This window comes from Saccoglossus kowalevskii, chromosome 12 (assembly GCF_978046115.1).
Source record: "Saccoglossus kowalevskii chromosome 12, keSacKowa6.1, whole genome shotgun sequence".
NCBI classification, from domain to species: domain Eukaryota; kingdom Metazoa; phylum Hemichordata; class Enteropneusta; family Harrimaniidae; genus Saccoglossus; species Saccoglossus kowalevskii.
In genome coordinates, this window is record NC_140652.1 from 32,696,279 (window position 1) to 32,711,670 (window position 15,392).

The following is a 15,392-nucleotide window of genomic DNA, read 5'->3' on the forward strand; positions in this document are numbered from 1 at the left end:
TTCATGACTCGTACATGCCATCACCCAGATAGTGTTCTACCAAATTGACTATCCATTTCCTTGACCCGTATATGCCATCACCCAGATAGTATCCTACCAACTTGACCATCCATTTCCATGACTCGTACCTACCATCACCCAAATAGTATCCTACCAACTTGACCATCCATCTCCATGACTTGTACATACCATCACACAGATAGTGCCCTACCAAATTGACCATCCATTTCCATGACTCGTACATGCCATCACCCAGATAGTATCCTACCAAATTGACCATCCATTTCCATGACTCGTACATGCCATCACCAGATAGTGTCCTACCAAATTGACTATCCATTTCCTTGACCCGTATATGCCATCACCCAGATAGTATCCTACCAAATTGACTATCCATTTCCATGACTCGTACATGCCATCACCCAGATAGTATCCTACCAAATTGACCATCCATTTCCATGACTCGTACATGCCATCACCCAGATAGTATCCTACCAAATTGACTATTCATTTCCTTGACTCGTATATGCCATCGCCCAGATAGTATCCTACCAAATTGTCATTCCATCTCCATGATTCGTATATGCCATCACCCAGATAGTGCCCTACCAACTTGACCATCCATTTCCATGACTCGTACATGTCATCACCCAAATAGTATCCTACCAACTTGACCATCCCTCTCCATGACTCGTACATAACATCACACACATAGTGCCCTACCAAATTGACCATCCATCTCCATGATTCGTATATGCCATCACCCAGATAGTGCCCTACCAACTTGACCATCCATTTCCATGACTCGTACATGCCATCACCCAAATAGTATCCTACCAACATGACCATCCATCTCCATGAGTCGTACATGCCATCACCCAGATAGTGCCCTACCAAATTGACCATCCATTTCCATGACTCGTACCTGCCATCACGTAGATAGTATCCTACCAACATGACCATCCATCTCCACCACCCGTACATGCCATCACCCAGATAGTGCTCTACCAAATTGACCATCCATTTCCATGACTCGTACATGCCATCACCCAAATCGTATCCTACCCACTTGACCATCCATCTCCATGACTTGTATATGCCATCACCCAGATAGTATCCTACCAAATTGACCATCCATTTCCATGACTTGTATATGCCATCACCCAGATAGTGCCCTACCAGATTGACCATCCATTTTTATGACTCGTACCTGCCATTACCCAGATAGTATCCTACCAACTTGACCATCCATCTTCATGACTCGTACATGTCATCACCCAGATAGTGTCCTACCAAATTGTCCATCCATCTCCATGATTCGTATATGCCATCACCCAGATAGTGCCCTACCAACTTGACCATCCATTTCCATGACTCGTACATGTCATCACCCAAATAGTATCCTACCAAATTGACCATCCATTTCCATGACTCGTACCTGCCATCAACCAGATAATGCCCTACCAATTTGACAACCCATCTCCATGACTCGTATATGCCCTCACCCAGATAGTGCCCTACCAAATTGTCCATCCATTTCCATGACCCGTATATGCCATCACCCAGATAGTATCCTACCAAATTGACTATCCGTTTCTTTGACCCGTATATGCCATCACCCAGATAGTATCCTACCAAATTGACTATCCGTTTCTTTGACCCGTATATGCCATCACCCAGATAGTATCCTACCAAATTGACTATCCGTTTCTTTGACCCGTATATGCCATCACCCAGATAGTATCCTACCAAATTGACTATCCGTTTCTTTGACCCGTATATGCCATCACCCAGATAGTATCCTACCAAATTGACTATCCGTTTCTTTGACCCGTATATGCCATCACCCAGATAGTGCCCTACCAACTTGACCATCCATTTCCATGACTCGTACATGCCATCACCCAAATAGTATCCTACCAAATTGACCATCCATTTCCATGACTCGTACCTGCCATCAACCAGATAATGCCCTACCAATTTGACAACCCATCTCCATGACTCGTATATGCCCTCACCCAGATAGTGCCCTACCAAAAGTGACTATCCATTTCCTTGACCCGTATATGCTATCACCCAGATAGTATCCTACCAAATTGACCATCCATTTCCATGACTCGTACATGCCATCACCCAGATAGTATCCTACCAAATTGACTATCCATTTCCATGACTCATACATGCCATTACCCAGATAGTATCCTACCAAATTGACTATCCATTTCCTTGACCCGTATATGCCATCACCCAGATAGTATCCTACCAAATTGACTATCCATTTCTTTGACCCGTATATGCCATCACCCAGATAGTATCCTACCAAATTGACCATCCATTTCCATGACTTATATATGCCATCACCCAAATAGTGCCCTACCATATTGACCATCCATCTCCATGACTCGTACCTGCCATTACCCAGATAGTATCCTACCAACTTGACCATCCATCTTCATGACTCGTACATGCCATCACCCAGATAGTGTCCTACCAAATTGACTATCCATTTCCTTGACTCGTATATGCCATCACCCAGATAGTATCCTACCAACTTTACAATCCATCTTCATGACTCGTACATGCCATCACCGAGATAGTATCCTACCAACTTGACCAACCATCTTCATGTCTCGTACATGCCATCACCCAGATAGTATCCTACCAACTTGACCATCCATTTCCATGACTCGTACCTACCATCACCCAGATAGTATCCTATCAACTTGACCATCCATCTTCATGACTCGTACATGCCATCACCCAGATAGTGTCCTATCAAATTGACTATCCATTTCCTTGACTCGTATATGCCATCACCCAGATAGTGTCCTACCAAATTGACCATCTATTTCCATGACTCCTACATGCCCTCACCCAGAATGTGCCCTACCAATATGACCATCCATCTCCATGACTCCTACATGCCCTCACCCAGACTGTGCCCTACCAAATTGACCATCCATCTCCATGACTCGTACATGCCCTCTCCCAGACAGTACCCTACCAATTTGACAACCCATCTCCATGACTCGTATATGCCCTCACCCAGACAGTACCCTACCAATTTGACAACCCATCTCCATGTCTCGTACATGCCCTCACCCAGACAGTGCCCTACCAATTTGACAACCCATCTCCATGACTCGTACATGCCTTCATCCGGATAGTGCCCTCCTCCTAATTTGACCATCCATTTCTGTGATTTGTATATGCCCTCGCCCAGATAGTGTCCTACCAACTTTACCACCCATCTCCATGACTTGTACTCGCCTTCACCCAGACAGTGCCCTACCATTTTCCTAAACATTCTCAGACTTGTACACGTCTTTACCCAGACAGTGCCCTACCATTTTCCCAAACCCTCTTAGACTTGTAAATGCCTTAGCCCAGACAGTGCCCTACCAATTTTACCACCCGTCCCAGTGACCCTTACATGATTTCACCAAAATAGTGCCCTACCATTTTCCACCCATCTCCATGATTCATACATGCCCTCACTTAGATAGTACCCATCCAATTTAACCACCCAACTTTGTGACTCTGAAATGCCTTCACCCAGATAGTGTCCTACCAATGTTTCCATCTAACTCCATGACTCGTATATGCTTTCAGCCAGATAGTGCCCTACTAATTTGACCACCCATCTCCATAATTGTAAATGCCCAAAATGAGTTACAATACCCAAATGTTTTAATGTGAGAATGAAGTGGGCTGTGAAGCAAGAAATAGTTTGTGAATGAGAGAATGTCTTTTTAATCAATTAGTTGATTTGGAACCTGTGATAATAGAATCTATTTTTTTATTTACAAACCACTCCATGGTTCACAACCAACCCTATGATTGCACATGTCTACGATATATCATCTCCTAGAAGTTTTTATCTATTTACTAACCTTTCTTACGTCTAAATTGTTCCCATGGTGACAAAAGGTCGGGGTTTATATATTATGACGCACAGGGTGCATTTTGTTTTATTGAATTATTTTTAAAATCAAGCTTTTAGAAAAGAAAACTAATATGAAATACTAGTAATGTTTTACGTTTGTCTCTTGAAACTCTTGAATATAATAGTATTTTTTGCATAATATTTGGCGTATTTTTTCAAAATGAACAGAATGTTGTTCAGTGTTAAATAATACTCCAATGGGCAATACTAGTGTATAGCGATTTAATAATGTGTTATTTTTAGCAATAATTTTTTATATTATTTATCTCGAGAATTACTAGTAGGTCGCTCCTTCGTTCTTTTAACAAAAAACTGTCTGCTGAGTAATCGGGTAAAACTACACGACTCCTACTATGGCCCAACCACGTGACCCGCAAGAGTGCGCGTAGATCGGTGCTTCGTTCTTTTTAAACTTACTGCATATATTGTCTGGTGAGTAACCGGGTCAAACCAAGCGACTCCTACGATGGGTCCAACCACGCGACTCCTACGATGGGTCCAACCACGCGACTCATACGATGTAAACAAACACTGTAAATTAACATGTAATTCACAGTAGGTGAATGTTGGCATGAAATCATACATGGCATCAAGGGGTGACGTCCCGGTAACATTTCAGATAGGACTATGTCCCCCGTCAAGTTACTTTACGAGTAACTTCCATGGATAGGCGATCATTCCTGCACACTGATAGTTTCAGACTAATATTTACCCCGAAACTTTCTCGCCTAATTTTTTTTTATTCTTCAATATTTCTGAAAATGAACCCTTATTTTGGAGTCAACAAACCAAATTTTAGTCAATTTTCACTCAAAAAATTTTGCTTTTTTGTCCCAATTTTTTGAAGGAAGGTGCAGACTATAAATGGGATTGTTTTGTGGATGTGTGATGAAATAAGGAAACTGGTGGTGAACAGGTTAATGATGAATATTTGAATCTCTGTGTGAAGTTATTTTCCATCAGTTAGTTTTGAGCTAAATCTTTTTTGAGAATGATGGTTTTGTGATTTTCGCTACCTCATCTACCTCAGGGTTGCTAATGGGCAAAACTTACATTACCTTAGGATGGAAAAGATAGAGTGACCGAAATAATCCAGAAAATCGAAGTCGTCTTCTATTAACAAAGATACAGGAACATAAAACTGCATGAGTACAATAATTGCCGAGTGTAGTATTCAGATGAAACTTGAAACGTTCTCATACAGTCTTTTATATGGAAAGCGCCACCAAGCGACTATAAATAGGTACTCCTTATAACTTCTGACCAATTAAACACAGCGTGCTATTCGAAGCACGACTGTTCGCTCAAATTGAGAATCTGATTGTGTACCACATGAGAAGATTGTTTCTGATATCTCAATGATAAAATTAAAATAAGATTAGATAAAAATAAATATATTAAAGATAAGATAAAACTACAACTGTTGTTCTTTTATGGTGGAATAGATATATTATTTAATTCATATATAAATCATAATTTGAATATTACTCCCGTAATTTATTAGTTTTGTGCTTGCGGTATCAATGTTGTCTCAATTGTATGTTTATTGTATTTTCAAAATCCCACGCACTGCATTTGCATATGTAATATTTTCAACTGAAAATTAATAAATTATTTTAATTGTTTCTGAGAAGTGCAATCATTTATACCATTACGGCACCCACCCCGACTTATATTAGATGGGCGGTCACGTATTGAGTACAAGTCGTGCATGGGAAGTCGAACCCAATGTATGACGTCATAATTGGTTTCTAATCACCAGGTCCAGGATGTGGTTTGTGTGGTCTATCAGTTTACGGATAACACTGTTTTATCGTATCACATTGGCTACGACGAATGACGCAGTCTAGTATTTGGACTTGTGTAAACAACATGATTTGCTACTCGGTCAAGGGACTTTCAGTGCATGTAAAACGTACACGACCCCACCTAGATACGCCATCAACGCTTTGAACATCAAAGTCAACTTTCACAAAATAAACCTGCCTGCATAATGTTAGCTGGAAATATATGGCGACCAAAAGGGGATACCGCGAAGAAAAAAAAATATCCGAGTATAATGAGATTGTCTTCGGTATATTTAATTAATTTTACCGTGACGCCATCGACCATGCGGTGAATAGGTATTTTAAAGAATGATAAGTTGGTCGATATCATTTTCATCGTGGGAGTTCCTAAATGATTTGTTAAATATTTTACCAACATGTACTACAGAAGAAAAGTACTTAAATATGCTCAATATATTATTTATAAATGAATGATCGAATAAATGAATGAATGAATGAGTGAATGAATGAATGAATGAATGAATGAATGAATGAATGAATGAATAAATAAATAAATAAATAAATAAATAAATAAATAAATAAATAAATAAATAAATAAATAAATAAATAAATAAATACAAAGACCATTGCCATACACATACGGGGTAGACTGGGCGCCAACTTAAGTGTAAACACTATCTAAGATACATTTCTCGCAAATTTCATTTCCGTAGTTCTACTTAACATATAAATCACCTATTTTGAAACTGTCAGCACTGACGACTGAAATTTTGATATATCTACAGATAAAATGACCTTTTGTTACTATGCCATTATGTCCACTGGGTGAGCTACAGGTACCTATCACACTAAAACCACGTTAGACGGATGTTTTTATTAGATTGAAATTCAATCTGTAAATATTGACACCCCTGCTGACGCCATCCTTGGCAACTCTGTAGCAAAACTGGTATTCGGGCATGAATCATGGTAGATGTGGAGGATCAGAACGCACCAATATGCCCCCCCCCCCACCATTTACCAATGAACTAAAAAGAATGAATGTGTTTATACTCCTCACATCTGTGTTGATCAGTGTTACTGATAATGTCCAACTAATAATTCTATTATTTGATTCATATTATTGAGACATGTTGATGAAACACGAGTATTTTCCCCGTGAACTTCAAGTTTGTTGTGAGCATCGTTAATTTCTCCATTCGGTAAATACAATGAGTGACGTTGTTTTATGAGAATCATCGTGTGATTTATGAATTAGAAGAGCCCGCGAGTATGATAAATTACACCAAATGAAATTAATTCTACAAGTTTGGAAATTTAGTGGCCGTACTATAACGCTAATCTTTTATGAATTACATTTTATTTGTGTCATTAGTAAGTCGGGCGTTATTCGAAATTTCTGGTAGGAACAATAATACAATATTTGAGTTATAGATCATGTTTAAATTTATCATCATCTTGAGATTAAAAACACAAGTGAAGGCAATGATGACAGGATTTTGTATCATCTGCATAACCATGGTTACGTTTATAGTGGTCAATACTAAACATAATACAATGTGCCAATATGTGAATATAACGTGTGTAAGGAACACCAACTAGAATAATACGTTGGTAGTATTTACATTTGTTAAAAAAAGTCTGTAAAATTAAATTATTTAAAATAAATAAATTGAAGTCACCATTATTTGTTCGGAATTCTCGGTTGGCGACTGTAAATAACAACAGTTTGGGTGCAATGACTTGACAGAATGGCCATGGGATGAGTAACGTTTTATAGTACATTGCGCGTGTAAATACCCCCAATGCAAATGAATGATTCTATTTGTTTGGATCAAAAGTTCTACGTCGCAGGCTTGTCATCATTCCCTCTTCGTACTGTACATTCATTGAGAACCGAGACAGTTTTGGAACGGTTTGGCAAGAAATCATTAAGTTATATCAGCACAAGAATTCTTGACAAGTATGCGTAGATGATTTAATTCATCGCCAAAGTTCACATGTGTTGTAAAGTTTAAGCGACTACTTGACAAGTTTGTGAAGATTTTTTGATCACTTCCCAAGATGGCGGACTCCGTTGGCGAAGCCGGTGAATCGAGAGTGGCACGAAGACGGAGGGAAAGGGAAGCAGCCAAAAAAAACGGTGAAGACGGTGAAGGGGCGACAGGTGGGGCAGCCAAGAAAACAGGGGGTAGATTTAAAGACAGGAAAGGAAAGGTCCGGGAGAAGAGGCGACCGACAGGCGTAATCACTCTAGTTGGGCAAGAAGTTGTGCAAGAAGTAAGTAGGGGTGGGGAAATTAAGGTGGAATGACATTTTATTTTATTTGCTAATTTTAAAGATAAAACCAAGAATGAAATAATGTTTGCTCAAATCAAACTGTGCACACTTTATTTAGAGAAAACACTTTTAAATTAAAATAATGTTTTGAGAATGCGAGTCGTCTACACGTAGTGTGCCGCGCAAACCACGGACGGAATTTCTGCATAAATACAGAGTTGTGTCGGTTGATAACTTAATTCCAGATACTTGAAATTTATAACGGGACTAAGCGTAAAATTGGATAATAACACGGAAGTCTACAGTGGATGCATAACATCTCGAAAGTACATACCATATTTCCCTTGAGCAGTCGACAAACTTTAACTTTTGCAAAAATAAAAATGCCGTGACAGCAACATTTATACAAGAGCGTTTAGTTATTCCAAGCCCGTGATGACAGAATTTAGACAAAAAAGACTGGTGTTTGTATGTGAATTGTGTAAAACCACGCCATGCGCTCGCCTTGCTGTGTCTATCACAAAGAATTGCCCTTTACTGTAAATAACTGCTTGATCTAGCGAGGTCACAACCCTGAAGAAAGTAATCTTAACTATAATACAATCCATTATTTGCAACGTTGATAAACAATCCTAGAGATTTTACTTCATTTGGGTCTTTAAAATTCTTAGTGAATAACAGAACCTATGAAGGAAATTGTTGTTTAGGTATTTGTATACTTTCTTGTAGTGAAAAAAAAATGCAAACGTGATAAGAAAAAAGAAACTAGTGTGTCTTGTAGAAGAATAGGAGAGTGAATGTGCAGGCATTTTAGGTGTGTAACAGGGTCACTTCAGGGGGTTGGCATTATTATACAGAGTGTTTGCTTCATACCAGTAAGTGACAAAAACTACTTGATTTTCACTTTAATGCTATTTATTTTCACTGTTTTTGCTGGATGGATAAATCAGAAAAAAAGATAATTAATGAATATTAATTTTCTTAATATATATTTTATTATATTATATATTAGGTTTGTTTCTAATGATTTAATGAGCATTATGTAATGCGGTTAATTATTCATGAAGGTGAAACAAACAAATAAAATAGTGACAGATGTATTTATACCTGCAGTGTTGTTAAAATAATTTCACTGTGGCTTTTGTAGGCCAATCAACTTTTTTTTGGACAAATCCCTATAAAAGCAACACTGCTGCGCTGGAAATTGTCATTATTATCTGTGCACATTGACCACAACGAGTTGGTTTCACAGAGTGGATGGCATTCTATGAAAATATCAACTCTGTTTTTAGTAAGATTTTGTAATCATGACAAATACTTTGTTTTGGTGGGAATTTATTTTTCGCCATGAACCCAAACATGGTTAATATAAGGAGTTTATTTTTGCCGATTGGTAATTTATAAACTAGTGGAGAAAAGTATTTTCACTATGTTTTTTTATAGTGCGTTTTTGGACAATGTCACTTCACCTCTTTGCATTTGTGTGTGTGTGTGTCAGTACATTCATCTGCACCTGTATCACAGACAATGCCTGGACTGATCACATTCAAATGCTTCTTGAGATACATATGCATATATATTCATTTCGTAATCCGATTCAAGATGACCATCAAGATGGCCATTTTAGTGCCAAAAAATTGGTCAAAGTCATTTTTGCTATTCCGGAACCCAGTCTCGGTTATCATGCTGGATATGATTCACTTAATTGGCACATACTTTAGATATTATGAGATTTTGACGTTGTAATGCAGATTGGATTCAAAATGGTCAACTTTCTTATAATGAATGTTTTTTCAGAGCCATATCTTACACATGCCTGGACCGATCATGTTTCAACTTCACACTTGGAATGCAAATGCACATGTACATGTATGATTATAATCTGATTCAAGATGGCAGTACAGCAGCCATTTTTTTGCAAAATCATCTCATCAGTCACTATTGATAAAAAGCAAAACACTATTCTTAGCTGAGAATTTAATGTTGTTAACAAACAGGGTATGTCGCTTCATTGTTTAGAAAAAAAAACTTCTCACCACTTTATTGTTAAGATTATTAATATCTCTGACATGCCTTTACCAATCACCTTTAAACCTCACACATACATCCCACATCATATCATGCATAAGCACATGCATTTGTTTCATGATCCAATTCAAGATGGCCAAATGATGGCCATTTTTGAGCATTTCATTCAGATATGGTAGTCTTTGCTGTTGCATTTATTTTTTTCAGAATGGCGTGGCAACTGTTTAATTTGTTTTTAAATGCAGTTTTAGGGTCATATCAAGCATTTTTGTAACCAGTTCTTTCTCTTCCTTGACAATCAAATTTAAGAGTACATTGAGCGTAATGGTGCATGTTATTTTTTTCTTGAATCAGATTCAAAATGGCTGAATAGTGGCCATTCTGTTTCAGGACCTTATTTATCTCTGACATGCCGGGTACAACAAAATAGACAAATAAACTGGCTATAGTTCTATCATGTTTAGCATATCAGTGTGGTTCATCATTACTTTTGTGATACAAAGCAGTTGCTCACAGTATAAAATCTTGTGCTGGTAGTAGGACAATGAAAAAAATATTTTTTTTTAGAGATGGCTGAATCATTAGTTCAAGAAAAAAATATTATTATTAGATAGGTACTTCTGATATGTCTCTGTGGAATCTGCTGTGGAATAACATTGGTCTGTTTTCTTCATAACATAGTCCAAATCAGGGACTTACATTTTGGGTTTCATGTGCATATATTCTTTCTTTATGTCTTTTCTCAGTAATGCCTGGGCTGACAAGTCATATACAGAATTTGTATTTATGCCAAAGAATCTGCAAAAACAACAATCGTCATTCTAGTCTTATACTTTTTACCAATAGTGTGTGTTTCTGTCATTCCAGAATCTGATCTTAGTTTTATGTAGACTGATTTCATTCAAACTTGGGCATATATTATACATAATGTCTCCTTTGTGCTTGACATCTTGTTTTTAGATGAAATTCATAATGACCGATTGGAGGCCATTTTGTTTTAATGATACTGTACAGAGATATTTGTCTCGTACATTTATCATGGGATATTATTCTGGTAATCTTGTTCTAGTAATACTTATAATGTCCATCACTATGCTTGCATTACGCCATGTATGTCTGCAAGTAATGAAATGAAGGCTTGTTTTGGTGAATCTACAGAAATTATTGATCTCTGACTCGACCTCCACTGCCTCTAGCTATATCAAATTTTCTGCTGGTGGTCTGTGTACTTTTCCTGCTAGCTGAGAACCATTTGTTTACTTTACTTGTATTGACACCATAAATAATAAAACAATTGATTTGTTGAACACTTTCTGTGTCGTAAAATCAATACCTTATTATACTTCATTGTTCCATTTATAGAATGAAAAGTTTCCTTAAGAAGTAATTAAAATAGTCCATGTGTACAGTCTAGCACAGATTGTTGCTGTACTCACAGTTTTATTGTGATCATCACATTTTGGTTCTGCCAATCAGTTGGTGGATTTGTTTATTACCTGAGTCCCTGTTCAGACAAAGTCCCGAAATGCAGACTTATAGATTGACCTGTGTGCCAGTGTCTGTTCATATGTATATCATGGAATGCACTTAGGGGATAGTAGCAAGTTTCACCCAAAACTACATGTACACTTATAAAATATTGAAACCTGTAACTGAACAATGCTGTTTGTCTTACAGTGTCCTACGAATCATAAATAAAATATAGAGCAATAACTAATGTACCAAGATCATATCTTATTTTTGAAATTTAAATGTGAAGCACTGTTTCCACTCTGCCCACGAATTTATCTAGCTTTTCAGGGAAATCTATGTTCATGTATTCATTATAAATTTGGCATACAATCTGTATATGATATTCGTGGTTGTAAATTGCCAACTGATTGACTGGTTTACAATCTTCTAACAGTGAAATATGCAGATTTAATGGATCTCTCATCAGAGGTGTTGCCTGTATGCAAATTAGAGACAATAATAATAATAATGTGTATTACACCCTGATGAAAAAACAATGTTAACTTCATCATAGGCAAACAATAGAGAAATATTTCAACAAAAAACAAGGGGAGGGTACAGTTTGTTAAAAAAGAACTAGAACATTCGAAATGCAACAGGTGAATCAAAAAATCCTATGATTCTCTTGTTCTCCCAGCACCAAGCTTATCTATAAATTGTAATCTTCATGAATTTTGAAACTTTCAAACTTTTCTTCATAATTTTTATGAAAATTGCTTCTTTGTTCAATTTATCATATGTAATTTTTAAAATAGACACAATCCAAATGAAATATAGTCAGAATGAGGACTCAACATTTTCTGTAGATGAAGCATCATCTCTATTTGAATGTATGAGACTTCTTATATACCGGTACCAAGAGAAATTTTTTAATTTAGATCTTTCTTGGCCTGTAGCTGTATCTTATTTGAGGAATCAGAATATTAAAAACTGTTATTTGGATCTTAATATGCTAAGTGCTAGAGGCCATGGAATCCAGTGTCTCTATCTTATGTACCGGTATGTGCTAGCACCATTGTAGAGGGCTAGAGGCCATGGAATCCAGTGTCTCTATCTTAATGTTTGGTTGAAGTTCAAAGTATGGACTTATGGATTATGCATGAATTCACATTTGTCTCTTGAACATTAATTTCTGAGCTGATTCAAGATGGCTGAATAACGACCATTTTAGTGCCATTCACCAAAAGCATTTCTGTCATGCCAGACCTGGATCTCATTAGTTTATGGGCAGATTTAGTTCAAACTTGGTACTTGGTAGCCATTTTGTATGCCATTCTTGAGCTCCTATTTTGTCCTAACTGATTGCAATCAATTGCACCTACATGTACATTATGCATCATGTCACACACATACATTCGTTTCAAATTCTGATTCAAAATGGCTAACTTATTTAAGTTTTTATTCACTATTCCACAATAGGGATTTGTTATTGCAATTGTTTCTTGGAAACACAGAATCTAATGTCCTTATTAAACAAATTGTTATTGGCATTGCTGACTACTATGGTACTGGAGGGCACACAGTCCAATGTTTCTCTCTAATAGAGAGCTATATATATCACCATTGCTGAGTACCAGAGGGCATGCAATCCAATGTCTTTATCTGAAGGATTGCTACTGCCATTCATTTCTAGCTGGAATCCAATGCCTGGATCTCACAGAGAGTTATCACCATAACTGAGTACCAGTAATAAAGGCCATGGAATTCAATATGTCTATCTAATCGAGTACTGACATTGTAGAGTACTGAAGGCAATGACATTACTTGGTACTTGAGGTCATGGAATCTAATGTACGTCTCTAACAGAAAGCTATTGCCATTGCTGAGTATTAGAGACCATTGAATCCAACACCACTATATTCCCCACAGTCATATTGCTACTGAATTTATACTGATTGTTACATGATTATGTTACAGCTGATCACGCTTCCTTCGCTTTAGTTTCAAGTCTCTGTTTTTACCCACCTACATTGTAGTTAAGGCTATAAACTCATTTAAGCTGTTGAGAGTTCTTGCAATAACTTTATTTTTCCATGTTCGTATGAACATAGGAACTGTTAATATTCACTGAGTGTATGCCTCGATCTGATCTTCTCTCAGTCTTGTATTTATAAATTTTGCCAAAGTTGGTACATAATCAAACATCTCTGGGTTGAAACCATGTCATGTTGTTTTACATATTAAATTCAAAATGGCCAGCTGATGGCCATTTTGTTTTTCAGAATGTTGTTTTGTATTCATGTATCTGAAATGCCTTTAATGATTAATTTCATAATATCAGTGTATAATACTGCTTGAGATACATATGCATGTCCATTTGTTTTGTTATCCAATTCAAGATGGCTAACGTTTTAGTGTTATTAAAAGTCAATTATTTCTGTCACTTTGTGATCAAATCTTAAACACACATGGACAGATTTTATTCAAAGCTACTACATACATTTAGAACATCATACATGATACATGTATTGTGTTTTATGAATCTGGTTCAAAATGGCCACCTGGCAGCCATTTTGTTTTTAGAAATGGTGTTCAGGAGCTATATATCAGACATAGGAGAAAATACATTTAAACTTTGCACATATATAACACTGCTTGTGGTATATATTCATTTGTTTAGCCATCTGATACAAGATGGCTGACTGGTAGCCATTTTTGCACTGCAATGCACCAAAACGTGTGTGCATGCTTGGATGAATTTCATTCAAATCTTGTAACATACCTAGAAGTCAGACCTTATCTGTCATTTGTCTTGACTGGGCGTGCAATGACGTCAATTATGAGAGAATATGTGTTTATACTGGCATCTTTGGTGAATGATAAAAAGCAGTTAAAAATTATCTTGATGTATACGTTTCGGCTCATTTAATAATGATAAGATAAAAGTGGTCATACATAACAAAACAAATAGAGGAAAAAGCTCCAAACTCATTCAAAACACAGTTATTGTCTGATATTAAGACTTGCTTTAAAAGATTTACGAAAAAGATTTCAGTCCATGTTCCTGTATTTGGAAATACATAATGTAAACAATTCACAGAAAGGATGTTGGTTATCGTAGAATTATTAGAACTATTCAGAAGTACTTCAAAACTTATTTCTTCCAGATTGAACTTTGAAAGGTTTAAGAGCTATGTGTTTTTCATCAAGCGGCAACACACCCAATTTACGCGATGACAAGAAATATTAATTTTGTGGCGAGTCTTATTAACATACAATGTATGTTTACTTAATTGGTATTTTTTTTTTTTGTATTACATTGATTAACAATTTTAAAAAATTGGTGACTATGCAAAGTTTGCATGGTATTTTAAAGGAAACAGAACTTGGGTTTTCCTCGTATAATATGGTCTTGACAGTTAAAGTACCATTATTAGTAAGTTAGGGAGTCATTCCAGAGTGGAAAGCTTTGCATTGTTCAGTTCAAAGCTCTGGCTCACACCAATGCAACTAGGAGGTATTACCATCTTTAACCTTTTCACCACCAGACATTCTTGCCTAAATTCTGCATTTTAATCTTATATTCTTCAATATTTCTTGAAATTAACCCAAATTTTGGAACCAACAGACAAAATTTAATTCAATTTTCATTTTTTACCCAAAGAATTTTTGCTATTTTTGTCTCAGTCTTCTGGCGGAAAGTGCAGACTATAAACAGGACTATTTTGTGAATTTGTCATGAAAAGAGGGAATTGTTGGAGAAAATGTTAACCCTTTGAGCATAAGAATTTTGCTTTCCAAAATTATGAAACAACATTTTGTACGTTTTTACATATTTTACTACAGATTATTTGATAACCATCACAATTAGACGTAATCAGTTGATAACCTTGATCAAA

At 36.6% G+C, this 15,392-nt stretch overlaps 1 protein-coding gene across 1 annotated transcript in view; it reads left to right on the top strand.

Annotated features, from left to right (window-relative positions):
* The first annotated feature begins 7,543 nt into the window (after positions 1 to 7,543).
* LOC102803380 (uncharacterized) overlaps positions 7,544 to 15,392 on the top strand; it is a 51,515-nt gene continuing 43,666 nt past the window's right edge. The window contains exon 1 of the mRNA XM_006818630.3: positions 7,544 to 8,013. Within this exon, the coding sequence (XP_006818693.1) occupies positions 7,798 to 8,013 (216 nt within the window). The 5' untranslated portion in view covers positions 7,544 to 7,797. The remainder of the gene's footprint in view (positions 8,014 to 15,392) is intronic.